Source organism: Corvus kubaryi, unplaced genomic scaffold, assembly GCF_017639235.1.
Source record: "Corvus kubaryi isolate FWS band 111438036 unplaced genomic scaffold, C.kubaryi_AGA036_p1.0 37264, whole genome shotgun sequence".
Classification (NCBI taxonomy): domain Eukaryota; kingdom Metazoa; phylum Chordata; class Aves; order Passeriformes; family Corvidae; genus Corvus; species Corvus kubaryi.
In genome coordinates this window covers 1,448,609-1,476,150 of record NW_024581079.1, presented here as the reverse complement: position 1 = coordinate 1,476,150, position 27,542 = coordinate 1,448,609, and the positions used below count along the sequence as shown (strand labels likewise).

The window sequence follows — 27,542 nt, the reverse complement described above, 5'->3', positions numbered from 1 at the left end:
AGTGTCTTCACAAAATCTTACCCCTACCAAGACTTGCAACTAGACAAAACCTACCACCACCAAAAAAAAAAAGAAAAACCCAAATAAAAATGCCCAACACCAAACCATAACCAAGCCACCAAAAAAACCAAAACAAAAATCCCTTAAACAAGATCAGCTATGACCACAATACAAATAAGCACAGGAAAAAAAGAGATCAATACTTGGTATTATCCAGATTATTCAGCAACTCTGAAATTTACTGGAAATTAAAGTGAAAGTTGAGAGTAGATTGATATATCGCCCTATTCCACCCTAAGATAAAATATGGCAAGTCCTGGGAATACACAGCATGTATTACTTCACTAATGAATACTTTAAAATTACAAAGTCTATGCACAATAGATAACACAGGTTAGTGAATTTAACAAAGCTTAACCAGGTGGTGGATAGGTCAGAGAATATTCCATGACCCACGTTTTGTGCAAATTAAGTTTCGTTAACTGCATAGATGATGATCAAAAATGCTCTGCTGTAGTGCTTTACATTTAATAAATGTGTTTAAGCATCAGAAGTACACACACAGAGAAGTGCAGGTGGGGATTAAATTGCTCACTCGAAACACCCATTTTGCTTTCTTTCAGTCGCACTGCAACCTTCAGTTGAGCACTGCAGAAGAGTTAAGCCCAGCAGCCTGACTCACTGGGAAAAGCCACTAATACTGGCATGCATCCTACAGCTGCATGTGTTTGCTAAAACAGAACAGAGAGATGTGGAAGGATGGGAAACAGCCCTGCTTCACTGTGGAGCCCTGGCACCCTCCCTTTGCCAAGCCAGCGCTGCAACAGCTGCTGGGTGCACTGTGTAGAGCAGGAGAACACACCTGGAAAGTCCTGTGGTTCTCCTACTGGAAAAGCACAGCACTAAAACCTGTGCACTGGCCAGAAATGTTCGTACCTGTGTGCGTCCCCAGCTCCCCCACGGGGTGGGAGGCACAAAGCCAATGTGCAAGGATGTACCTGTGATGCCATTGTGGGTTTCACCCTTTTTTTCTTTTATATATTCTCTGCATCCTTTACACATACACTTGTAGCTTTGTAGCTTCATATTGCAGCTTAGCTTCAACATTTTCCTAGGCAGAAAGACAAAACAAATTCCAGGACCCCTATGCTGTCTTGGTTCTCCTTAGAAACCAAGGCTGAAACCAGCTTACTTTTGTAAGCAGGGCCTGGATCTCATCCTAAGGGGGGAGAATCTAGAAGGTACTAGAACTGGGGAAATTACTTCACCAGGCAGGTTCCTAATTGGGGGGTTCTTGTCAGATATGCTAATTTGCAGAATCTGTAACAATTGTACACGCGTTACACGGGGCGCGCATCTTTGGCCTTTTCTACCTGACAGATTTGTGCACCTGAGGATCCTCATATAAAGGTACCCTTTTTACCACCCTAACTGTGTCTGACTCGTATTTTTAGGACCAGAGAAAAAGGCTTCACCTGCAGAGGTGTTTGCTGGGAGGAGCAGGGGGACGACTGCTCACTGGCCACAGACTCACAGAGTTTACACCTAGGTTTTATCTGCTCTACCACAGCTCCTCCAATGCTGCTTTCTTGCATGGGATACTCAACAAAGATCTTCTCGATCTTGTCCTTTTTCCTAAGTCATTTCCCCTGTTTTCCATGCCATGTGGTTCCTGCAGCAGAGGTTACTGCCTAGGGTCTGCAAGGCTCCTGGCCAGCTCACCACTCACCTTCATGAAAGGAAAACTTGTGTTCTCAGGAAATAAACAGGAATCAGTACCAGGAACTAAGTTTTAATATCAACACTGTAACAAGAAAATAAAACAAACTACAGGGAATAGTGCTGGAAGTTAAGCAGCATCGCCAGGACTCAGGACACACCACACTTCTCCAGTTCACCACTCCCCTCACCCCCAAAAGTAAATGAAGGGGACAGAGTAGGGAAAGACATTGCTTGTCTCACCTTCTCCTGCCACCTCAGGAGACAGCCAGGGGGGAAGAGGACAGCTCCACTGCACTGAAATAACCCATACATGGTGCTCGAGCTCCCTGAGAAGGTCTGAGCTGCCACCTTCCCTTGAGGGCAGCTGGTTTTCTCTCCATCTCTACTGGAAAGTGAATCTGAACTTATGCCTCTGAAGGAAGTGATGAAGAACCTTTGCTCACAGCTTTCTTGCTATAAGAAAAACTCTACTTATGAACCAAATTTTCTGCTCTTTTGTGTCTGTCTGGGAAAGCTTGAACAAAACAACACAGCTCAGCATGCAAAGATATCCTCAGAAGCCATATGGCTTTGGAAATCAAGTGAAGCACAGAAGGAAACCATGACAGCTCTATGCTCTCAGTCAGCCAGAGCACAGACAGAACTAACAGGGGCACAGCAGCAGCTCTGAACTCTCATTCTGTACCTAAAACCTTCATCTGAACAGATCTGTACCAGGGTCAAAGCTCCCCTCACCCCTTCCTCACGCGTGGATCCACACAATCTGCCCTAAGATAGAAGACTGAAATCCTAGTCACTACCATTCCTCTGGAAAACAAAAAGGGCACTACACTAAGAATTTTATTGCTTCCTTTTAAAAAAAAAAAGAAAATCCCTGAGAGTTAGAACTGCCAATAAAAGATCTGCACAGTTGCAAAATAAGAAAAGAAGAAAATAAAATAAGAAGAAAAACATTGAAGATGCCTTTCCAAACTAACTGTGGTGCAAGAAGGCAAATTGGCAACCCTGTACATTGAAAATACAGGCAGCTTTTTACCAAGATCTTTTGAAAACTAGAATTTCATTGGATTTATTTCCATCTTAAGCTATTCTAACACATTTAAAGGAATGCTTGTGATTGAGGCACAGGACATGAAACACAGTTATATGTAATAGCTGAATCCTGATTCTTTTTTTAAAAGATCAAAGGCATCAACAGCCTTTCCTACATCTTTATCTATATACTTGTCCCTGAAGCTACCACCTGTTACAGAGTTTGCAGACAGAATTCTATCTTTATGCTGATTTTCTTTTCCTTCCTTAGGTTACACAATGTAGTTCATCTTGGGAAGAAGTCAGACAAACCACCTAGAAACATACTTAAAGGCACCGGCTCTCTACACCACTGCAAACCTCCTCCAAGTCCTATTTCAAAATGTCACACCACACACCCATGACATCATCTCCACAGTCCAGAATAAAGTCCCACAAAGAGCCAGAGCACACATTCTTACAGGAAAGAAATAAAATAGAAGTAACATATAGCAAAAAAAAAAAAAAAAAAAAGAGCACCTTGTTGTGCATTACTGGAGGTCTGGGCTAATACTTTGTTCTGAATGTGCTTTGTCTTTCTGTGCTGCTGGCAAAGGGGACAGGTTTCTCATGGGACAGCACACATTGCACTCAAACACAAGATAAAAGCAAGCACTGTGCAGAATAGTTACACCTTGGTAAAACTAAACTGGAAGAAATGGGTGACTAAAGGAGGTTTTACCTCCTCGTGTTCTGCCTCATGTTGAAAAGTATTCCATCGAAGTTTCAGTTGAGAAATAATAGTATTTTTTAAATGTCTGAGTAAACAATGAAGGTCTTTAACAATATCTCAAGACCATATTTAAACTGCTACCAATAACATTGACCATAAAGTTATGTTTGTAACTAAGCTGCTTATTTTGGAGGCATCAACTGTATTAGTACTGCACTCACTCTACAAAGGACTGAAAAGGGCAGAAAGGAACCCAAAACCAAATGGCTGAAGAAGATGATGCTTTCCATCACAAGATTTGGGTCAGGTGTTAACGGATTTCCCATTCTTGCTTGGATGTAGTCTAAAAAATGCTCTTAACAAGCTGAAGCTCAGAATTCCACCCCCACAATCCATGGCAGTTGGGAAGGACATTTCACAACTTTTGTTGTTTCGCCTCAATAAATGTTGCTAAATTAAATGTGATCAGTTAAGCAACAATTCAATTGTCTTTTCGATTACACTTCCGAACTTACAGCTCAAGTCTCACGTCAAAGCCACCTGTCTAAAAGAATTTACAAAAGCCCTGAAACCCTGCTGTCTCCAGTATTTACCTCTCCTAACAACTCCATTTCTCAGAAAAATTACAGTATTTTTCTGCATGCAGCCCATATTTTAAAGAAAAAGTTAAAGCTATCACCAGGTTGACCATCAGCTGTCCTCCACAGATACAGGACACTTTTCTGAATTAATTTGTAAGTATTTTTATGCAGAGTGATTAATAACAAGAAAGAAGGGAAATGTGATGGGGATTAAGTGCTTTTATAGTCTCTGTGTATCTCCAGACTGCTGCAAAATGTTTGCTGCTGGACTGCTGAAGACATCTGGAAGTCAGCAAATAAGCTTGTCTTCACAAGAAGTTTGGAAACTGCTATTTCCATTTGGTTGTATATGCATTCCCTCTTCCAAACTACCTTCCAAAGGTAGGTATAGGCTATTTATTCTTCAAAGCCTACCACAGACGTGTAGCACAGGTTGGTATTTTAAAACTGTCCTTCAGAGATCATTTGAAGATTGTTCGTTTTTTTTGATTATGGGAACAAAAACAAACCCAAAATGAGGATCTTGCTACAGCACAGGAAAACAGGCAACTTAGTGGATGCAGCTGCTGGTTAACAAGCATGTGCAAAAGTGACTGTTTTATTTGGATTTTGGAGGAACAGCATATTATATGAGACTCTTACAGATATGTTTACAGCTGAAGAAATCGTTCAGTAAGTTGTGATGTCTGCATGAGCCAGTTGATACTTAAAATTCTCTGAAACCAGTGTTTTTTCCTAAATGCAGTATTTCCCAACATTGTAGCCTATTATAACCCATTCTTGATGTAGTGTGATGCACAGAAACAGAGCACCAAAACTTGCATTCTTGGAGGGACACTGAAGAGGCACACGAATTTTAAAAAAAATTTTAAAAATCAACTATGTTATGTGATTTAATATCCAGCCACTGGATTGACTGATATCACACCCTACTGACTTCCAAGCCTGAACAGCACAGAGGAATCCACCACAGAAATCAAGACAATCAATTGATTTGTGACTTCTCTGTCCAGTCTTCTTGAGTGAGATTTTTTAAATTATTCTGAAAGTCAAAGGCACAGTTGTCCCCGGCGGTTTGAGCAAAGGGGTTACTAAAGAAAAGGTTTTCATCCAGAGGCGCAGCCGTTCCCGAGTCCCAGGAGTCGGTGTCCGTGCTGCTGGAGTCTTCTGTGGTGGTGGGTGGGTAGCTCAGCTGCTCCAGCTGGTCAATAATGTCCGTGAACTGGAAGGCTGAGCTGGACTCGGAGCGCACGGAGTAGGCAGGGAAGTTCAGCATGGAGCTGGCCTCGGAATGGTTGGCAGAGCTGTAGGTGTGCAGGGAGGAGGTCCCATTCAGCGGCAGGTTGTTGAGGGAGCTGCTCTCGGAGCGGTTGTTGATGAGGGAGCTCGTTTCTGAGGGGCTCAGGAGGCTTTGCATTCTGCTTGCTTGGGCCTTCACCTCAAACAGCTCCGAGGTGTCTGATGGCCTCTCATTGCCGTTGAAATCGCTCCCTTCTTCAAATTCAAACTCCTCTTCCATATTCATATCCACGGCCTCGGTTGAGTACCTGTCGGGGCTCGACTGAGCAGAGACTGTGTTTTGCTGGAGGGCATCTGCAGTTAAACCAGCTGACTCTGACAGACACTTAGAAAACTCAGAACCCTTTAATTCTAACCCACTGTACACATAGGAAAATGCCTCAGAGCCCCCAGCAAAAAAGGACATTTCTGCTGGGTCGTCATCAATAAACTCCTCCGACACCTGTAACTGGGAACTTGTCAGTGTGAAAAGAGGGGCACCTCGGCTGCCATGCTGCTGCTCTTTTTCAGCAATGAATACACCTGTGGTAAAGTCATCCTCATCATTGTCATTTTTACAACCAGCAACCCTGCTCTCCTTACTACTCCTCTCTACATCTACATCACAACCACTCTCAACAACAGGACAAGACGGGTTACAGTTTCCTGCAACACTACCAAACCCAACACCTTGGAGCATGGGAGATCCAGGCTGCTGCATCAGCTTCCTCCCCGCTTCTTCCACTGGTGCTGCAGTGGTTTTGTCTGGAATCCTTGTGTACGGTGCTCGGGGGTCCAAGGAGGAAGGGCTGGGTTCAGCAAACATGGGCAGGATAGAAGCAGGACCGGCCAAGGAGTGAACCGAGTGAAAGGGGGCAGCTGTTGAGGCTGGAGACCCTGGAGTTCTCAAGCCCTCACTGAATGGGACACTCTAAAAGGAAAAAAAAAAAAAAAGGCAGAAATACAACAGATAAAAAGGTTTTTGTCATACATAAAAAACAAATGTAACATCCAGTTACATCCAGATGCAGAAGGAATATATGCTTCACAGGAGCTCACTTTACAGCAAACACTGCACAGAACCTGATCCAGCAGCCCATGTAAAAGGCAAGGTTTTTTTCCTTAATTCTGATAACTGGATGGAAAGTTAAATGCATGGATTTTATAGCTGAACAAGCATCCACAGGGAAAAATAACAAAATGACAGTGAAATTCTGTGATCCTTCCTTAACCTCTCCCATGTAACACAAGTGCTTTCAGTGAAATGATTGATCCAGGTACTCTCTGACTACTGCCGGAGAGTAGTCAGAGAGTACCTGGAGATAAACTAATCCTCTGAAATAACAACACCCTAGAAAAGTCCAACATTTCCTTTTCGGTTCAGTGGAACTTTGAGTAAAATATTATTCAATTTACACTCCACTGGCTACAACTATCAGATCAGTAACACCAACAAAAAGAACCGTGCAGCCAGACAAAGAGCAAACAGTGGAAGCAATCCTGGTGAGTTGACTCCTTCACTATCACCTCAGAAAGTTGTTTGTCAATGCCCCTGACCACACCACCGAGAGCGCTGCAGAACTGACCTGCTTTGGCACATCTGTGTTCGAGGTGCGAGTGGATGCTCTGACCTTGCTGTGCCTCCTGTGGAACAGACCAGCCTGTCAGCATCCAAGACATGCATCAGCCTCTTTCTTTCCCCCATCACTTCTTGTGATCATTCCAGTAGCCAACAGAAACATCTCAAGCTCTGTTTTATCATGTGTTGTTAATAACTAGTTCAAGTTTTAAAAGGTCAAAAGAGTTGTAAATTAAATGATGCAAGAGTAAGAAACGTATAAAAATGGAGTAAAGCAAGATCCAGATCATTCACGGAACTAGAGAATCATTAAGGTTGGAAAAGACCTCTAAGATCATCAAGACCAACTGTTGCCCCAACACTACCCCATGTCCCCAAGCACTTTATCTCCACGTTTTTTGAACACCTCCAGGGACAGTGACTCCACAACACTTCCCTGGGCAGCCTGTGCCACTGCCCGACCACCCTTTCAGCAAAGAAATTTCTCCCAGTATCCAACCTAAACTTCTCATGGCACAACTTGAAGCTGTTTCCTCTTGTCCTGTCACCCACTATCTGGGAAAAGAGCCTGACCCCCACCTGGCTCATGGGGAACTCAAGAACAACTTGGGGCTGAATACTAACTGGATACTAAACAGCACATTTTAGTTTAACTCCATCCTCTGTCATTATTATAAACATCTACAGAGGAATGGCTTCAAAACCAGAATGAGCTAACCTGCAACAATTGTTCAAATTTTTACAAATTCAGTCAACCATATAGAAGTCTGTATGTTAGACTCCAAAAAGTGGTATCCTACCTAACTCTCGTAGTTAGGTCCATTCTATGTCAATAATGAAACAGAAAATCAAATTTTCATATAGAAAAGGAGCTCAACTGGAGTCTGAGACACTAAAAACACTTATTAATAGTAGATTGATGCAAACTTTTAAAAATTCCTATTAAGTCCCTATAATCTTTTGGATTAGGAGTAGGAGTCTCCCACACATAGTTTGGATTAGGATTTGGAGGAGGAGGAGTTTCCCACATGTAGACTGGACAGCTTTAGAGTCAAGTAAGTAAAAAACAACTTTATAATGAAAAAGCATATTCTTAATTTATATATTTTCATGTTTAGAAACAATTGAGTCTTTAAGGTCACAGTTTCAAACTTGCAGATCCCAAGTTCCATTATGTGCTCTGCCACTGGCTGATTGCACAGCCACAGGTCCTCATTAACATCATGGAATCTTGAGTATGTGCTGAACTTTCAGACAGCTAAGCCACACATTGTCCATAGACATCAAAATGTGGTACCAAAACTTTCCTAATCTTCTTACATCATCACAAAATAATAAATCCTTTACATTTTTGTTTAGCTACCTTAAATTTGATAACTGAGGATGAGCCTGCCTCCAAGCAGCATGAAAACACTGAAATTTAGGCAATGAGGGCACTGTGAAAGTCTCAGCTGTGTTTTGCCTTACAAAGCTATTTCATCTTACCTTTCATATGGGGTTCTCTTCATCCCACTGTCCTTAACATAATCCACTAGTTGCTTCTGTGTTCGTCCACTGTGAACCCACAGAAGTACAAAGGTTATCAAACACAGGGGATGAGCATTAGAGATGGAATGACTTTAAAATACTTCTTCCTTCTGATCTCAGTTTCTAAGACATACTGAGGCTGTTGTGTTTCTCCCTACCTGTATCTGAACGATGACCCTCTGGTGAAGAACACTGCTTTAGCCTTTGGCTTTGGCTGGTCGAAGAGCCTAAAGAACGTGTGATACTCCACACAGATTTTCCAGAAGTTTTTACACTCATCCCTACTTCCCAAAAGAAACTCCAATGTATCTTGATATGGGCCCTGGGAAAAAAAACATAGAAGTTCAGCAGCACCTAAAATGACAATAAGGAGAAAAGGAAGGCGCATATGGGTGCCAACAAAAAAGCTGAATTCCAGCGAGAGGCAGGACTTTGCTAAATCACTTCTTGCATGCCTTAATGGGAGTGATTCTGAATGCAGCTGAAAATTATTTAATAGCTTTCAAAAATGTTTGCTTACCTTGAAACTGTAAAAGTGTTTAGACTTTAGAAACGTGGTCAATATAACTCAGCTTTAGAAATCTCAAAGAAAAATTTAAATATTTAAGTGAAATAGTAGCTGCTTTAAAATACTAATCTTTTTCTAAGAGTTCTGATGCTTGTTTCCCTGAAATTTAGACAAAACTGGAAAATACTGCATATGTCAGAGTACAGTTATCTCATGGAATTTCTGAAGGGCTCTTTGTGAGACACATTGCTACACAAGCAGACAGTGTGTCCTGTTTCAGGTGTCCTTGATACATGAAATTATAGTATGTCCAAAATTGGTTTTTTCCTCAATTTTAATATAAATTAAAAACTGAGTGCAATCTAGTCATCCAGCGTGGAAGCAACAACAACTCTGATGACATCTGCAATCAAAAACGTCTACTGTAAATCAGCTAAGCATGAAAAATAACACTTGTGCTATACAGTTGTATAGAAAAGATGAAGCAAGAGTAATCATACCATCCTTAAAATGAAGCTACAACAATACAGTTTCAGCCACCTATTCCTACCTGAGATGTATCAGGTAATTCTCATTTGATTCAAGAAAGTGGATATAACTTTTTCAAAGTAGAAGTACTGAGACAGGGTGCACCAAATTCCTGGGTCTACTAATTCTTCTCTGTTTTACATTTATACCTGTGTAAGCTTGTGTCAAGAATAAGCTGAGATTGAAACACAAAACCTAAAGACCCTAAGTTGTGGGGTGAGAAAGGAAGGATTTACCCGTGAATGATGAAGCCAAGCCTGCCCTGCTGAGGCTGTTTCATAAAATCACAAACTCCAGAAACGTTCATAATAAAATGAAGCATAGGTATTTTTTTCAACACTGACCAGTCTACAGTACAGTAAAACTTACACAGACCTCTGGGTGGAGCTTAATAAGGAATCTTTTCCTCTTGAAGCTCAGTTTACGGACCTTGGACCAGTTGAAGGTATTGATTTTCGTGTTACCCTGAATTAAAATGAGAACGATTAAATGTTAGCAAAAGTGTCAGAAAAGCAGAGTACCAAATAAAATTCTGTTGTGGGTACATAGACATATGTATGTGGACACATTCAGCTGGATTTTTAGTTCTGGTAGCAATATTCCCTTAAACAAGAAAGGCCACTGAGCAGTCTGAGAGGAATTGCAGGACTGCAGTGGCTGATGCACCTCCAAAAGAAGCAGCCCCACAGTAACTAAAGGACAGGTAAGACTCAGCTGAGCACCCAAACAGAGATATTTCAGTAGATCAGCTGCCTCTGTGTTTTGGGGAGAAGAAAACAGTATCACTGCTTTCACAAACAGGACTCTGAGCACAGAGTCACTTATTTAATACAACAAACATAGTAACACTAATTGGCCCAACCACTCCAATCAATCAGCATTCCTACACAATAAGAGCAACAATATCCCAGCAAAAATACACTGGAATATGAAAAGAAGAGAAACCAAACCAAAAGTCCAGGATGACAGACGTGACCCAGGCCTGTTCCAAATGAATTGATTTTCTCTGATGACACACCTAACTTCAAGCAAAGACCCTCTACTTTACTGTCACTTGGTTTTGATGCTCCTCACTCTGCACAAGAACAAGCTGCACCGACCAGTATTTTGGGGGCTTAAATGACACTCCTTGACCATAGAACACATTAGATTTTCAAGACATCAGAGATACCTTATGGTAGAATGGGAGACTTACTCCCAGACTTGCTAAAGGACAGACAGACACAGTTTGCCATCTGTACCTGGAACACCAGCACACCCATGTGTGAAACTGCCAGATTGATTTTGGTGCCCTCACGGTCAGAGGCAAGGTGGAATCTGATGCCATACATCTCCAGTTTCCGGGCAATTTCAAGCACTTGAAAGTCAGATTCAGCAGGAGTTTGACCCCTGTAATGAGGAAGAAAAATAAAGTTTTAAGAACAATCTGGTTCTACTATACTGCCAACACTGCTAACACACTTAAGTCTGAACTCTGGCACTAAAATTTTCTGTCTCATCTAGTTGGGTGGTTTCACTCCAAGTCACATGTAACACTGAAAATTCTGTAATGACACAGCTGATGGCCAATGTCAAATGCATCCCAGGACAAGTGCTGAAAGAGATTTTAATTAGCTCAGAGCTTTTTCAGCTTAGAAACTATGAAGTTAAACAAATCCAAATTCAATCCACAGTGCTCCTCCTTCTGCTTGCTTGTGTACACATTAGCATTAACTAAGATAAGTAGTGAGAGCTGGTAGAGTTGCACAGCCAGCAAAACAGAAACAATGCAAATATTGCAACAGAATGACCTTTTTCAGGTCAGGTTTTGGAACCACAAGATTATTACTCTATTACTTCCAGGTGCAACACATTCCTCCAGTCTTTGGCTGGATAATTCTCTCTCTGCCAAGGAATCCTGAGAAGGATCTTTAAATGAAACCTCATCTTGCTGTCAAAATTACCCTAAAAACAGGAGGAAGCTGTACACAGACAGGAGCAACTGCTCTGTAAGGGTGCACAAGGTCCAAAACCACAACACAGAGACTGTTCCTGACTCTGGCACACACCTGTCACAGTTTCAGCCCTCACTGACTGCTCCCCAGCTTAGCTGACGTCAAACCACTAACACTTTGCCTCTCCTGCATGAAAACAGTTCTTTTTTTCCTCAATCCCCCCGTTTTTCTCAGTGAGAGGGAGTGTGTTAGATTGCAGTGCATTTTCAGCTGGTACTCATACTGACAAGAGCTTTGCCCTCTAAGTCAAAGCACTCTCTCTAAGTTCATGGGTCCTGACAAGGAGTTAGAGGTCCTCCATGAACGAGCAAATGGTGCTGTGGAAATGAAGGAATTCTTAGAATCATAGGATCATAAAATCATTAAGGCTGAAAAAGACCTTGAAGGTTATCAAGTCCGACTGCTGCTACTGATAATGCCCCAGTTACACTGCAAAGCAAAAAAGTCTTTATCACAAACATAAGCATGTCACCCAAGTAGGTCTCTGAACCAGAAATATCCTGCAAGAAAACACCATTACCCAGTTTTAGGCATAATATGGTCCAGGAGAACCAGGAAAAGCAGGAGAACCTTTGCCTGTGCTAACCCTCAGGAAACTCCACTGCAGAGCTGCCTCCAGATCTGGGGCCCCCAGCATAAGTGGACACTCCATAAAATGAAGCAAGACTAGAGAAGGGCACAGAGATGCTCCAAGGGCTGGAGTGGCTCTGCTCTGGAGACAGGCTGGGAGAGCTGGGGGTGTTCACCTGGAGAAGAGAAGGCTCCAGGTAGAGCTCACCGTGGCCTTTCAGTACTTAACAAGGGCTAATAAAAAACAGGGAGAGGGACTTTTTATATGGACAGAAGGTGATAGGAGAAGGGGAATGGTTTTAAATTAAGAGATGAGATTAGGATTACATTAGGAGAAATTCTTCCCTGTGAGGGAGGTGAGGCCCTGGCACAGGGTGCCCAGAGAAGCTGGGGCTGCCCCATCCCTGGAAGTGTCCAAGGCCAGGTTGGACGGGGCTTGGAGCAGCCTGGGCTAGTGGAAGGTGTCCCTGCCCATGGCAGCAGGTCAAAGCAAGATGAGCTTTAAGATCCCTTCCATCCCAAACCACTCTAGAATTCTATGAAACACCAGCAGCACAGGACCCGCTGAGGCATTCAGAGCAGTGAGGCTGTAGCAGCCACAGCTGGATAAACTGACCCCCCTACATCACTGCTGACAATGATTAGAAATAATAAATACCAAATTACTTCCATGTGCAAGTTCACTAGGATAAATGTAATGATACAAGGAAGACACCGGTGCTAAACAAATATTATTATTCTATTTACAAACAACCAGGGCTGAAACCGGATTAGATTTCTGCACACACAGACCAAGCAAATTTTACAAGCCTTTTTTCCCAAGAAGAAAATGGCCTTCCTTCCACAAATCTGCATTTCATTTCATTAAAACAGGTGATAAACTATTTTTAGCATTACCTATTTTTGTGTACTATGCAGTGCCAACCACAACATCTGTACTAAATAAATTCTCCTGCTTCCTTGACTGGCCTTTCTAGTCATACTCCTTAAAAATACCTCCTTCAACCCACCTAGAGTCACGTGTTAGATTAAACAATTGTTTAGTGCCATATAGATTTTTTTTTTTTTTTAATATAAATAGAGCTGTCTCTACAATTCAGAATACAATTATGAAACTTATATGCCATGGTTTTAAAAACAGAAGTTGTTAGTAAAAGCAATGCTTCTTTGATACTGACTAAAGTGCTCTTTAGTGTAAAACACACACATACACAAAATGCCCTGAGAAAGTAAGCCTGACTGCACACAAGTTTGACAACAGGATTTCAGCAGTACTCTGTTGCCTTGTTCATTCTGGAGGGGAAAACAAAGAATCTAAAACACTACAGCAGGAAATCACAAATTCATTTTGGCACGTCCAGAAGGCAGGGATTCAATGACATTCCTGACTTTACAAGCTCATTCCATAATCCACCCTTACCCAAACGTCACTGTTATGTGACCATGTAATATAAAGGGAAGAATATAAGAGGAACAAAAACCTGATTTCAAATGGAAACAGAAATGCCAAACTACAGAGAGAGCCTTGTAGCTGCATTTCTACCAGTGTTACTACTACATGTATTAGTTATGTCTAGAGTTTCAACTGGCAAAGCAGATTTCTCTTCCCCTCACTGAAATGAGTAACACTGGAGCAAGTGCTTTTAATATTGGCTTTGAGTGTTGTTTCCATTTCCACCACAGATTCCTTAACTGCATCAAAAAAGCTGGAGTACCAGGGTTCCTATTTATTAAATACATACAAGACAAAAGAGATAGATCATAAATCCTACTTTTGGCCAGAGCTTCCTGAGTTACACTCTGAGAGCACTGTGTGTAACTCCCACCCACACTAATTCCTCCTGTAATTCTTCTGAATACAGCGACATTAAGAATGAAAGCAGGGCTTTGTCTTTTAAAGAGGGTGCTGAGGTTGGGAAGGAGGGTTGGAAGGGAAGGAAGGCAAAACAAAAAAACGGCAAGAGGAAAATTGGAGCTCTGCAGTACTAAAAATTCCTCATGAACGGTCTTGTGTAACTGATGTAAAACCACTGACAGTTATTTCGTGTACCATTACATATGATCCAAAGCACAGCACATCTCAGAGCATTAAAAATAAGATACCAGCCAATTTTAAGAATGTTCACTTGCACACAACCTGCCTGTACCCACCAAAGAAGGCTGAGCCTGGTGTGGAGGAGCTGGGAGCAGAGCCAGGCAGCTCTGACTGTACCACAGACAGGTACAAAGAGAGGCAGTCTCAGAAATTGCCCTCAGATGCTGCCTGCAGGCTTAGCTGCACAGCCCAGTGCCAAAACAATCTGCTCTAATTTTGTCCAGCCATTAAGCAGATAAATCTACTTAATCTTCCCCAGGTCAATGGACGACACACTAATATCAGTATTTCCAGCAAAAACTGCTGTCAGTGCAATAGATGTTAGTGTAGAGGTTCCTTACAACCATCCAGCTAGACAAATATTGGTTGTGATACAATATTCCCATGGCAACGGATTCAAAATAAATGCTGTCAAGTGGTAGGTGATTTACAGAGTATTTAAACCCAGTGATTAACATAGAACTTTAAAGATGAAGTGTCAAGTTAGAGTTTTTCTAGTTTACACACAATTTAAAGAATTTAAATCCAAGGACAACTAAGCTAACACGTTGTGAAAGGACATGAGGGATAACAGTAAATGTAAATATAAATCTATTAAATCTTCTAATTCTTTCCTGATTTATGTATGTACAGACAAAGAAACCACAGACATGTGAACACAGGCAAAATGTGTCATGTTGAATCCTGCACTCACCTTGCAGCAAGTATTCTACTACTCACAGGAAGGCAGAAAACATTGTATTTTGAGTGCCTGGGTACCAGGAATTAACTGCACCAGTACCAATACACCATCTACAAAATATACATCTTTTATTTTTAATTAACTATAGAAATAAAATAAGTTACTTCAGGCTCTTGCTGAAGCAGTAACTAATGTGCTACACCAAAAATATAACTCATCTTGTTTACCATTACTACATTTGCAAAGTATAGAAACCACATTGCTATATTTTTGAAAGTAAAATAAAGGATTTACAAATGTAAAAAAAAATATATGTTTAATAGAAAATAAGCATTCAATTGCCATCTTTCCAATTACAACATTCTCCATATACAGAATGGATTGGAAACACAGGTTGTGTTTTATTGAGGGTGATGATGTTCTACCACTTCTAATAGCTACAGTGAAGTAATTAAAACAGAAAAGGAAAACTGGGGCAGAAAGAAAGTGCCACAGAAACAATCTGGAGGAGATGAGCCATCCTGCCAGAAATGGGTTTCTCTTCCTGGACACCCAGTTTGTACAAGAAATCTCTGTCAGGAGCAATCATCAGTGAAAGAATCACAGAATCCCAGGATGGTTTGGGTGGGAAGGGACCTTAAAGATCATCCAGTCCCACCCCCTGCCATGAGCAAGAACAACTTCCACTAGCCCAGGCTGCTCCAAGCCCCATCCAACCTGGCCTCAAAAATATTAGTCTGCTAAAGGTAAGTGGGGGAATAATAAGGTAATTAAAGGACATAAAAAATTAAACCAAAAAAGTAAAAATATGACACACCAGGATAACATGAGAGAGAAGCAATTTTGTCTGTCCAACTGCACTGTGCGTCGCCAGGAAAAAGCCAAATGCCCAGGTCCCTGCTCCTGCCTGCTCCTTGGAACAGAAATGAGGGAAAACATGTCTGCACTGAGAAAACACAGAACCCTGCTCAACTGCTGAAGATGGGAAAGGGTGGTCAATCCTCCCTGAGTAAGGGAAGAGGGAAGGGATGTGTGCGCTAGTTCGGGCCGGGGTTAATTTTCCTCACAGTAGCTGGGATTTCTATTTGAGCTCGACACAATGTTGATAACCCAGAGGTGTTTTCCTTATTGCCCAGCAAAGCTCGCCCAGAGCCAAGGCCTCTTTTGCTCCACACCCAGCTCCATCAGGGAGGGGCTGGGAGAGGAACAAGGACTCAGGAGGGGGCACAGCTCATCCCAGCTGGATATTCCACCCTGTATGGCCTCATGCTCAGCATATAATGCTGGGGGAAGAAGGAGGAAGGGAGGACATTTCGAGTGATGTTGTTTGTTTTCCCAAGTCACTGTTACCCATGAACAGATCCTGCTCTCCTGAGGATGGCTGAACACCTGCCTGCCCGTGGGAAGTAAGGAATGAATTCCTGGTTTTGCTTTGCATGAGTGTGCGGCTTTTGCTTCAGCTATTTAAACTGTCTGTATCTCAAGGTGTGAATTTTCCTACTTTCACCCTCCCAAATCTCTGCCCCAACCCACCAAGGGGGAGCTAGCAGCTGATGGGGCTAAGCTGGGGTTAAACCATGGAAGCCACAGCTAATTGTAAGATTGCAGTGCTTGCAAAATGACATCTCTCTAACAAAAATGTTTCCAAAGGTGCAGGGGAAATTTGAAACGTGCCTTCAAGGTACCCAGGTATTGCTCACATTCCATGGTAACCATTTCTAATTACGTGCCTCAGCTGCTAATCTTAACATGGCTTGCATATATACCTCTAAAACACTGCCTTAAAATCAGATTTACAATCATTTTAATAATATGGCTGTATTAAATTCAATTCTCATGAAACTAATTTTGCAAAGTACATTTATGAAGCAAGGAATCTTTACCTATTAACCTTCCTCTGACTCCTTCCTGAAAGGCAAAAATACAGACTTTCCTTACTGTAACGAACGATTAGAAGTAACTTGTTTGAAGAAAAAAAGCTCAAATCCATTTAACAAAACTACCAGTCCCTGACTCAGAAGACAGTCACAACCCTTCCATCAAGAGAAGCAAAGCAGGAAAATTCCCCACAAGTAGAATCAGCTCAACAGAATCCTGGTACATGACTAACACTGGGCTGTTCTGTCCATGCTCTGGGGGTACTTAGATCTAAAAATCCCACATTTCACCTCAAATTTGAGAGCCATCAGCCGACACTGCATGGCGTCATCAAAACCTTGCATGACCCATTTGCATCTTCAGACTCCACAGCACCTTGCAGCAGTATCACAATATTGCTACAAGTTCTGTGAAAAGGATGTTTCCCTCTTTTAATTTGCTCTGAAGTTACTAATTCTTTCAGCACTTTTCTTTAGACAAGAGAAAAATAATGAAATGAATGGTGCCCCTCCTCCAGCTACCTTCTCCCAAGGTGAAGAATCCTTCCACGTATTTTAATTTACTTCAAAATTACTTTAAAACATTTATTTTTTTCTTCATCATTTCCACGTGCACCTCAAAGGTTCAAAAGCAGAAAAAAGTAACCACCTGATTTCACGAAGAATAGACAAAGCTGAAATTTCATCATTAACAATAATTTCAGTACAAGTTAAAATGACTGATCATAAACAGCAAATAGTTAATCACTGAAATTCTCAGGAACTAATTTTCCAATACTACAGGATGTGTCTTTAAACACAGATGCTGCCCTGAAAAACCTTTGTTCAGTCTTAAAAGAAAATCAGTCAGCAACAATCCACGAGTTTACCCACAGAGAGCAAAGGAAAATCTAAGTTTGGATTAGAACACACAAGCATGCACAATAAAATGTGTGTGTGAACATTCGCAATTTATAAAAGAACTTCTAAATTTATAAAAGAACTGCTAAATCCTAATATGCAAGGTCTCGAAAAATACAGAAAAGTAAGTTCCTGCAGTTCCTGACTCCAAGTTGGAAATAATTTTATTTTAGTGGCAGAGTTTGTCACCAATAATCTTCCCTTATTTCAAAAATACCCAGCTGTAAGATAAGGTATTACATGAATTCTGATGGAAGTTATTTCTTCCCCACTCCCTCCCTCCTTCTCCATCTCCCTTATGCTTAATGTGTAGCAAAAGAATATGATGCAATTGATATCTAATTATTTAGACAAAAGCAAGAGCTCTGCATATGCTGGCAAAACAAACTTTGTAGAACGGAAATTCTGAGGAATAATTTTGCATAAACCCATTATTACATGACAGCTGTCTTTGGCACACTATTAAAGATACACTGCAAAAATCACTTGAGAAAAACCACTGCCCAACAACTCCATCCTGACTATGTAACTGTTGCTACACCCAACTTTTCTTGCTCAAATGGTGTTTAATTTACACACTCTAACGTCATCTTATCATGCAGCTGCTCGACCTCCCCCAGGCAAGCCTATCTGCTGCCCCAGGGTTACATTAGTGCTTTACATTAATCCTCACTTACACATGCTTCCTGTGGAACTCCAGGATCTTTCCCTCAAGTTTCTCCTGGTTTGGCAAATACTGGTTTGTTTTAAGGTGTTCTCGATCTTCCGATTCATCGAAATCCCCTATTTCAGCTACGACAGAGAACAAAACAATGTTAGAGTAAGAAGAAACCATGGGAAAGGATTGATGACAGAAGTACTTGGTAAGGAATTAGAGAGACCACAAGAGCCTTTAATGATTCAAATTTGTGCATGATGCTTTGTATCCAGCTTCATTTTACCAAACTCATATTTATCCCAAGATGACTTCCAGGGGATTACAGCAGTATTTGAACATGGTCTGGAAAATTTAGATTTCTTATGGGTGCAAGATGTGAGACTTGTAGAAGACCTGTGAGGTGGTCTGGAACATTTCTTCCTTACAGATACCTTATACCAAACATCATATTTCAATTTATTTTTTAGTAAATATATGTAAAATAGTAATAGACAAGGCTGCTTGGGAAGATGGCAAATTACATCTGGAATTTTGGTCTCCCCTTCACATATCCATGTCTTTCAGATGCAATGCTGTGAATTTAGGAAGAGATTTACAGAAAAAAAGAAGCATTATTGTAAAGTGCAGAACAGCTTCCATCTGATACAACATGAAATGACCAGAAGTCTTTGGCTTGGAATACAGAAGCACAAGGCAAGCAGAACATATGGCAAATGTATATAAAAATTACAAGCTGAACAAATAAATTTTTAAAAGCCATTTACTTTTTTCCTAATAATAAAATATGAAGTTGCAATATTAAATTCAAACACAAAAGGTTTTTAAAGCTAAAAGTATCTATGTTATCCTAAAATCTTCCCAAAAACTAAGCTGTGAAGCTCATTTCTGTGGAAGGATGCCAAAAATATAAGCAAATTCAAAAATTAGACAAATACAAGGACCACCAAACCCAGATGCAGAGTCAATCTGTGGTGCTGTGTGTGCAGTGATGATGGGATGGATGCAGCAGAGTTGCCATATGCTTGCTCTATGTCTTAGTGCTTCCCCATTGCATCTGCCATCAGCTACTGTCAGAGAAAGAACTGGGCTTGTTCTTGACAAGAACACAGCAAATCCTGTTTAAAATCAAGCCAGCACATGAAAGAACGAGTGAAAATTACTGAAAGGTGCTTTTGTAAAATAATTTCTGCTGAAAATAAACTTTCTCACAGCGCACCTTTCAGAAGAGCAGAATCAAGCTAAGCAAGACCTGATGGTGAGATTTGCTCACCAGCTCCACAGTGCTGGAAAATCATGAGCAGGTTTTGAGGTGTCACTCACTGATGGCACACACACAAGACAGACTTGCTCTTCCAATAAAATCACCAGAAGTAATACTATCATAACTGTATTATTATATTGCATTGCAGAATTAGACAGCCAATAACTATTTAGCTGTGCACATGTGAAGAAGCATCATTGATCAGCTTTTGCTGCCAGCCAGCAAAGAGCCACCAACAGGCCCTGTCTGCAGGTCGGGTTGCAGACCTGTGAACACTTCAGCTGCTGCTCCAGCTATCTGGTGTTTGAACTCACTCAAGGTTTCCACCCTCCTTGTCTCAAAGGCCACATTTTAGGTCTTTAAGCATGTACAGGCTGAGCCAGCAGCAGCATGGAGTGCTTCCAAAAAAATTGCTTCCTATTTCCACTTTCAGTCCCAGTGAGGAGGAAAGCTGCCGACAGCCCCACTGCAGAGCCTGTTCCAGCATGGCTCTAGTTGTATTTCACCCAGTTCCTGTACAGCCATCTCCTCCCAGACACAGGGAAAGTGAGAAGTGAAGCTGAGGGAGCACAGAAACAGGTGGGAACAGCTGTCTGGAAGCTGTGGAGTGCTGGCAACACAGCTTGCAGAGCCAGGGAAACAGACAGCAAAGGGCTGGTTTTGTACTACCCCCCTGAAGCCAAATTCACCTCCTATATAAGCACCAGCTGCTCCTCCCCACACCGGCCCTGATGACCATCCCAGGGTTGAAAATCAACATATTTACAGTGTGTGGAGAAGGAAATACTGTGAGACAGAGACTTCTTTTAGTTACCAAAAGCTTCTGTGTGCGATTTAACGTGGGTTGGCCCCATCAGCAGTGCCAGCCCAGCTGGGATACTCACACTGCAGAAGGTGGGAGACCAGCAGAGCAGCCGTGTTGTCGCTGCAGGTCAGTCGCTCCTCTGCCAGGTCCCTCTTGATTTGCAATGCAAACAGGTACCTGGAGGAGAGGTACAAGGCTGCAGTTACCCAGACCATCCTGACACAGGAAAGGACAACAGAACAACTGAGCAGAAGGTTATAAAGGCAGCATCTCCTGATCCTTCTGCTCTCCAAAGAAGAACACAACGGCCTGGCTACCAAGGAGTGTCAAATCAAACCAAAATAACCTGTGACTAGTCCAGTGCAATTCACCAGCACAAAAGGACTCACAGGAACAAGGAAGCAGAAGGAAAACCACATTTTAAGCAGGCTTTGTCTGTGCAGTAACAGCAGCTGTCATTTTTAGCTGGAAAGAAACTTAAAGAACACTTCAAGTGATCTTATCTATTAGAAAAAAAGATGGAAGAACATCACTGAGATTCCAGTATTTTGTTAGGAACACTGATAAGCACTTCTGTTAGCACTCAACTAATCTACTCAGCAGTTGTATTTTCCAGAACTATATTAGCAGCCTACAAAAACAGTAAGTTCAATTTACTTTTCTTATACTGCTATATTAGTTCAAATAAAATATTTCCCATTCAGTGGTTAAAGAGGAATAATTTCTGTTTAACAGCTTTCTATGCTGTTCCTTTTACTTGGAAGAAGATACAGGAAGGACTCCAGTAAACAGGCAACAACTCACTACTACAAACCTTCAAACTGACAGACTGATCCTTTTTCTTTACTGAATTACACCCTGAGAAATAGCAATAATGTTTTTTAAAGAAGAACTTATTTTAAAACTTTATTCCTGAAGCAAAAAGATAATAAAAGTTATTGAATGGTAGGGGTTTTTTAAAATTTTAAACTACTGTAAATATGTATTAAAGGCTTCTCAAAAAGTGTGCCCTGCTTTCAGCATGTCTGATGAGCTCTCTCAGTTTCTTCAGTACTTTACTCACAATAAAGAATACATTATCATTAACAGCGTCATTAACTATCCAGCTGCTTTAAGTGCAGACCATAAATACTCAATAAATAGGCAAAATACAGTTCCTGCTCTAAAAAGCTGTATTCCTAGTGAATTTCCTATATGAAACAGCAGTTAATATAAGAAAACTTGGTGCAAAGGAAATATTTAGGTAGTATTTCTCCTTACAAGAGACAATCACAACAGTTATCATGCTGGTTTTGTTCTTAAATACATCTGAAGGATAATAAGGAACCTCTCTAAGAGGAATTCCAATTAAAAGTAGTGAAACTGTGAAAAGCACCAAATGAGCTCTTTAAATAACAACATCTGGGTAATGTCCTTGTTAGAGGCACAGACTTCAAACCAGATCCCCAGGTGCTGGCAGGTGGATAGGGCTGCTTAATTGACCATAGATCAATTAGCAATCAGCAAAAATGACCCATGATAAGCAGGGTGAAAAATGTGAACAGTGAAGTGTGCTTGCAAGTGTGAGATTTGGAAGTTTAAATCACTTATTAAAATATGTACTGATTATTTTGTGTTTACTCTACAGGCACTGTTTATAAACATTAGTATTTTCTGTTACTCTGACTCCCTTGACACCATGATGCTGGAAAGCCTAACCCTAAGCAGAGACTGTGCTGTTCTTTGTTTTGAAAAAGTATTTCTTCTGGTAACATTTGTTTGACTTTGTTCCCTGATTTGGGGGTTTCAGTAAGTGCAATTTTGGCAAGTTTCGGTCCTTTTCAATGTGCCTCATTTCGTCCCAATCCATTTGGTTGGAGTCACTCCATTCCCAAATTTTCTTTTTTTTTCAGTTGTATTTCATTTTATCATATCTCCCATCCAGAGTGATTGTTACACTTTCTTCTCTGTTTTCAAGGACTGTGCTGTTTTCTGTTTTGAAAAGTATTTTTCCTGATAACATTCATCTGCCAACACCTGTCTGCTGGAACTGTAACATTCACTGTAAGTGCTCTTTCACTCATCTTCCATCTCAGCTTTGCTTGGAAGCAGCTGTGCTGCCCTCCTACTCTATTAATTCAGTATGTAATACAAGTCCAATGGTTCTAAAAATACTTTACCTGGTATATTCCTCTTGCAACTGACCCGGATCTGGAGGGAAAAACTTTACAGCCAGACGAAGCATTGTAGTCTTTGGTCCTAGAAGAAAAGTTGGTAATTTCACAAAAAAAACTGGTGTTCTTCATGAACACATGCATATTCTGTTTGCCAACAGGCATAAAAATAACACAAAGAAAGTCTAGGCAGATTTCAAATCCCAGCTAACCACAGCAGGCTCTGGTGTAGATTGTCCATGTCAAGGGAGATAGAGCAGCTGATTTCCAGAGGAACTTGGATACCACAGACAAGGTGAGTCTGCAGGCTGAATGCTGGAGAAAGAGTTTCATGCAACATGAAGTCTGTAATACCCCAAAGCAACTACTTGGCTGCATAAAAGACCATCACAGGTGACCCAGGGAGAGGGTCCCAGAAGGGGAGCAGGAGGGAGACACATCCCACAGGCTCCCAGCTCTCAACACCCACTTCCACCATCAGGACTGATGCCAGCACACCCAGCTGGCTCGCCATGGAGATAAAAGGGTGTTTGCAGCCTGCTCCCAGCACGTCTGGTAATACCCATGTCCTCCCATTTTCAACACCGTTCTTGTACATCTCAACAACAAGAAGAAAACTAATTTAATTGTCAAAATTAAAGAGAACCCTTGCTCACCCTTGGGAACAGTCCATAATGCTCTGAATTAACAGTTCCAGCATCACAACTCAGCCTGCAGAACCACAATCCCTGTTCCACCTGGATTTCTGAAGGAATTACTACGGGGCCTGACCGTCTCTCACCATGCCAGGACTGGGCACCACTGTTTTCCCATTGTTTTCCCTGCCTTAAAGCAAATGAGGCCAAGTGTTCCACAGGCAGGCAAAGCACTGGCCAGCCTTTGCTTACAGGAGCCTGCTGAGCATCCACCTGATGTCCACAGGCACCCTCTGGACCAGAGCCAGGCACAGTCCCCCAGGACTCCCCATGCCACTGCTAATTCAAAGTAAACTTAGCCAAATTAAAAATAAATCAAACTTGTTGGAGCACAAGCAGCCTGCTTTAATTTATTTTAAGCACCAAGCTCTCTTAAAGCCTGTCAAAGTCCAAAGTTTAACCCCATCAGCCCCAAAGTGCACTGATTTCTTCTGTCTGGAATACCTGATTCCCACAGGCCAAACGTTCCTTCCCTCACCCTCTTGGTTGCTAATGAGAGAATAACAAACTTTGCTTTTTGACAAGTAGCTGGGAGAACTCACAGACTATCACAGCTATGACAAGAGCAGCTCCCAGCCTCCAATTCCAGAATTACCAAAGCTTTGGTGAATGAAAAAAAACCTAAAATCCACATCCTAATTACAGTGTAGTGTCTAGAAATAAAGGGAGGCTGGAAATAACACCCTATAATGACACAGAAAGCTCACATTTGGCAAAGATTAAGGATTCCACAGTTCTAGAGATACACCAAGTGAAGAAAATAAACAGTTTTAATGATTCCAGTTAAAAGACCAAAATTTTACATCAAATTTCTGAAAATATTCTGAGCCTCTGGAAGACCTTCACAAGGTTAAGAACAGTCCTGCACATTACTGATGCCAGTCAAGTGGAAGTATTAATGTGGGAGCAATTTTGGAAGTGTTTCAAGCATCACTTACATCAAATGCTAACAAATATAAAAAACTGAAAACATAATACTGCAGATTTGCTCTTGTCACACAACCCTCCTCTTTTTGTTTGGTCAATCTTGCCTCTTCTCTATGAATGAGTTGCACTCAAAGAAGTGCAACAAGGAAAAGAAACATTTACCCAGTCTTAACCAAGATGCAGAATTCATTTTAAGAAGCCAAGTCTGAGCAAAAGCAAGAAACAAAAAGGATGTGAGGAAAAATTACCCAGGCAGGAATGGTGAATATAACACTATATAAAGGGGCAACACCTCAGAGAAGGTATCCAAATGTCAACCTGATACTGTGTGCCTGTTAGGAGGCTGGAAATTTGGATCCTAACTCCTTCCCATCTGGAGTGCTTCAGTAGTAAAACTGATTGCATTCATCTGAATTTAATAAAAAAAACCCCAAACCTTATCACACAAGAGAAAGTTCAGTGTATGTCATGATAGGTCATTAGCCAAAACTAACTGGGAGAAGAACTTTTGTTTTTAGAGAGGATGTCAAAGACTGAGAAGTGCTTATCTGCAGGTACACAGCCATCACCAGCAACATCAACCAACAGGTCTGAGCAAGATCACCACCCTAAAGCCAGTAACATCTGTGTTCCCCTGCTGTCAGACTAAAAGTTAAATGGTTAACTTCAAAATCATCACACTCTGCAGAAAAAGCCCCCAACCAAACAAAGCCCCCAACCTACAGAAAATAGGACATTTCAAGCAATTTAAAATTGATTTCAGAATGTGAACATCTGCCAGACAACTGACTGGTATCTCTTACAGACTAATTTTTTAAAAAAAATTAAATAAATCTTTCCGTTTCACTGGCAACACAACATGGGTGGTAGACTGCAGAGCAGCCATAAATCTTAGTACATCCCCATGCTTTTAGACCATTTTAGAACAATATTTGTATCATCAGGGAACACTGTCTGTGGTCTAAGGTCAAGTTTCCACAATTTACATAGTATAGGAGAGGATATAGAAGGAGTAACCAAGCAGCACTGCAGACCTATGATCCACCAGGTCTTTTGACTAGGACATAAATCCTTCTAGCCAGGAGCATATAAAAAGATGGCACTCCCAACATCTTTTTGGCAGGAAAAATAGAGTGAAAATATTCTGTACTCTCCTAAGGGAGCCTTATTTTATAGATGATTTGGCTCTTCTGCTTAAAAAACAATGTTGACAAAAGTCAAAATCATGACCTTAAAGTTAAAAAATTAGCTAGAATTGATGATTTCATATTTTCTGGCAATCAATTTTAAACAGAAGGGTAAGTAAAAGCTACTTCCCAGTACTCATATTCAACATATTTCAACAGGATTTGGAAAGGAGTAGGAATCCACCACACCCTCCTGATCTTGTTCTTCCACAAAGCCTCTACAATCAGAGCCATAAAACAAACAAATAGCTTAACTGTGTTCTACAGGGGAAAAACAAAAAGTTGGATCTAATCTTTCAACATCTGAAGAACCACCCAGCATCCTGCATTCTTCAACTATTTTTGGCCTTTAAAGTGCCTGTCACATTAACACTTTTTAGGTGGTATAAAGACAAGACAGCATCACTACTGCAGGATCCTCCAGGCCAGGCAGCACAAGCACACTTCACAGCCAAGGCAGAGGCTCTGATATTGCAGGCACCACCCAGGTGGGAGATCCCCACCTCTGCTCTTCCAGCAAAGCTGCTCCTGAGCACGTGGAAAGAGCTGACATGGGAATCAGCCAAAATGTTCCTTTTTCTTCCCACAGTATGACAACACAACTTCCAAAAGCTAACACAGCAAGTGTTATATTTCACTTCAACGTCACACCAGCTGGCCCAACCTATCCAGATATTTATCAGAGAAAGAACCCTACCCTCAGGAAGTTTCCATTCCACCCACCACATACTACCTATTGAAATGTCAGGCTGGCATGCCCCAGCAGGAACCTCCATCACCCCTACCATGTGTAATTTGCAGGGAAGCATAACCAGTAAATCAAGTAGTAATTGTGAAAGCAACCCACATAAAGAAGACGCAAATTAAGGAAAACTTCCTTTTTTAAAACTACTTACTCCGTACTTGTTTAATAACAGGTTTCATAGGTTCCAGCCAAATCTGAAATTGAAGAGAAAAAAAACTACGAATTTACATTCTTATTAAATATAATATGAGAACATCAAAAGTAAATTCAAATTAAACAGTAATTTATGAGTAGCATTTCTTCCTCAATGCAGTAATTCCTTTGCTTTGCAAAAAGTGTACTTATCTATTTGAATTGACATTTCTCATGCATCAATAGAAAAGCCACTGATCTGTGCTTAAAGCTCATCTGGACAGAAGAGGAGCCAAGTCAGCAAAAGCAGAGCCCCACTACCAAGAGGACAGGAGTCATGCCAAAACCCACAGTCTGACAGAAGCCAGGCTGCAGAATTACAGAAAGTCTGCAGAACATGAAAAGGTCCAACATTTTTTTCCCTTCTGTGCTTTTTCTGTCACTTTTACCTACTTAAGGGTTTTTACTCAATATTAGCTTCCCCCCATTTTTTCCCTTCCGACAAGCACATTTTAAGACTATTGTTCTACTAAAAGGAACATCCATAAAGGTAATGCAAAATATTCTGAAAGCTCAACCTTTTATTTTCCCCACTCTTCCAAACAGAAAATTGTTACAAGACAATTATGTTTGGTCCTTATTAGTTACTGCTCTGTTTAAAAGACAGCTGAGGATTTTAAGAACCTTGTTAGCTGCAGAAACAGTTTGGACACCATGCACAAGTAATGGAAACTAAATAAGCTTTACTGTGTTTCCTCAGCTCAAGAGCAGCATGGATTAGTGCCACTAGCATTCCCTATGTTCTCAGTCATACTTTCTGGATGTGAGTCCTAAAACTAAAAGAAGTAAGTAAAAATGTTAAAAAAACCAAACCAAAACAAACCAAAAAGAAAGTTTGGGGAACCTTTTCTAGTTTAGAAGCCACATTGTCCTCTTTGCAAGGTACAGGATAAGTGACTAGGAGGCTTAAAGGTGTCAGCATTGATCTAGATCAATGATTTAAAAAGGTTGCAGGCCTGTGTGCCTGCTGAGGTTTGTGTTGATTAGAAAGAGGTTTGTAATGGCTCTTCAGGAAAATTAATTGATGACTGAATTAACTGAGGATAAATACAAACACTACAAAAATTACACATCATAATTTGATTTTATGAGCACTCCACAGAGTACACTTTGAGTTCATGTTTCCCCTTTCAGAGGGCAGGAGGATTTTATTTTTGTCCCTGCAAGTAGGAACATCAGCAGCTATTTAACTGCTTTATATAATTTCTGAAATGTAACAAGAAGCAGAATTTGATTCCTCCCTTCTGCTTTAATAGCTCTCGTCATTCTGGTGAGTGAAACAGATTTACAAGAATCCAAGAGATAATCCCACAGGAGACTACAGAAGACTTCAG

General features: G+C 41.1%; 1 protein-coding gene across 15 annotated transcripts in view; it reads right to left on the bottom strand.

The window, feature by feature from the left end:
* FARP2 (FERM, ARH/RhoGEF and pleckstrin domain protein 2) overlaps positions 1-27,542 on the bottom strand; it is a 75,318-nt gene that overhangs the window by 27,529 nt on the left and 20,247 nt on the right. For 13 of the 15 annotated variants that reach the window (XR_006015479.1, XM_042024606.1, XM_042024607.1 and 10 more), the window contains 10 exons: positions 26,168-26,210; positions 22,469-22,547; positions 20,389-20,486; positions 18,263-18,377; positions 10,709-10,856; positions 9,837-9,932; positions 8,590-8,753; positions 8,390-8,458; positions 6,912-6,969; positions 6,016-6,256 (listed from right to left, as the gene is read on the bottom strand). Coding sequence is in view for 14 of the 15 variants with exons in the window: in XM_042024606.1 (XP_041880540.1) it covers positions 6,016-6,256; positions 6,912-6,969; positions 8,390-8,458; positions 8,590-8,753; positions 9,837-9,932; positions 10,709-10,856; positions 18,263-18,377; positions 20,389-20,486; positions 22,469-22,547; positions 26,168-26,210 (1,111 nt within the window). In the remaining variant the exon portion in view is untranslated. The remainder of the gene's footprint in view (positions 1-6,015; positions 6,257-6,911; positions 6,970-8,389; positions 8,459-8,589; positions 8,754-9,836; positions 9,933-10,708; positions 10,857-18,262; positions 18,378-20,388; positions 20,487-22,468; positions 22,548-26,167; positions 26,211-27,542) is intronic. The other 2 variants (XM_042024601.1, XM_042024604.1) reach the window with 1 other exon arrangement.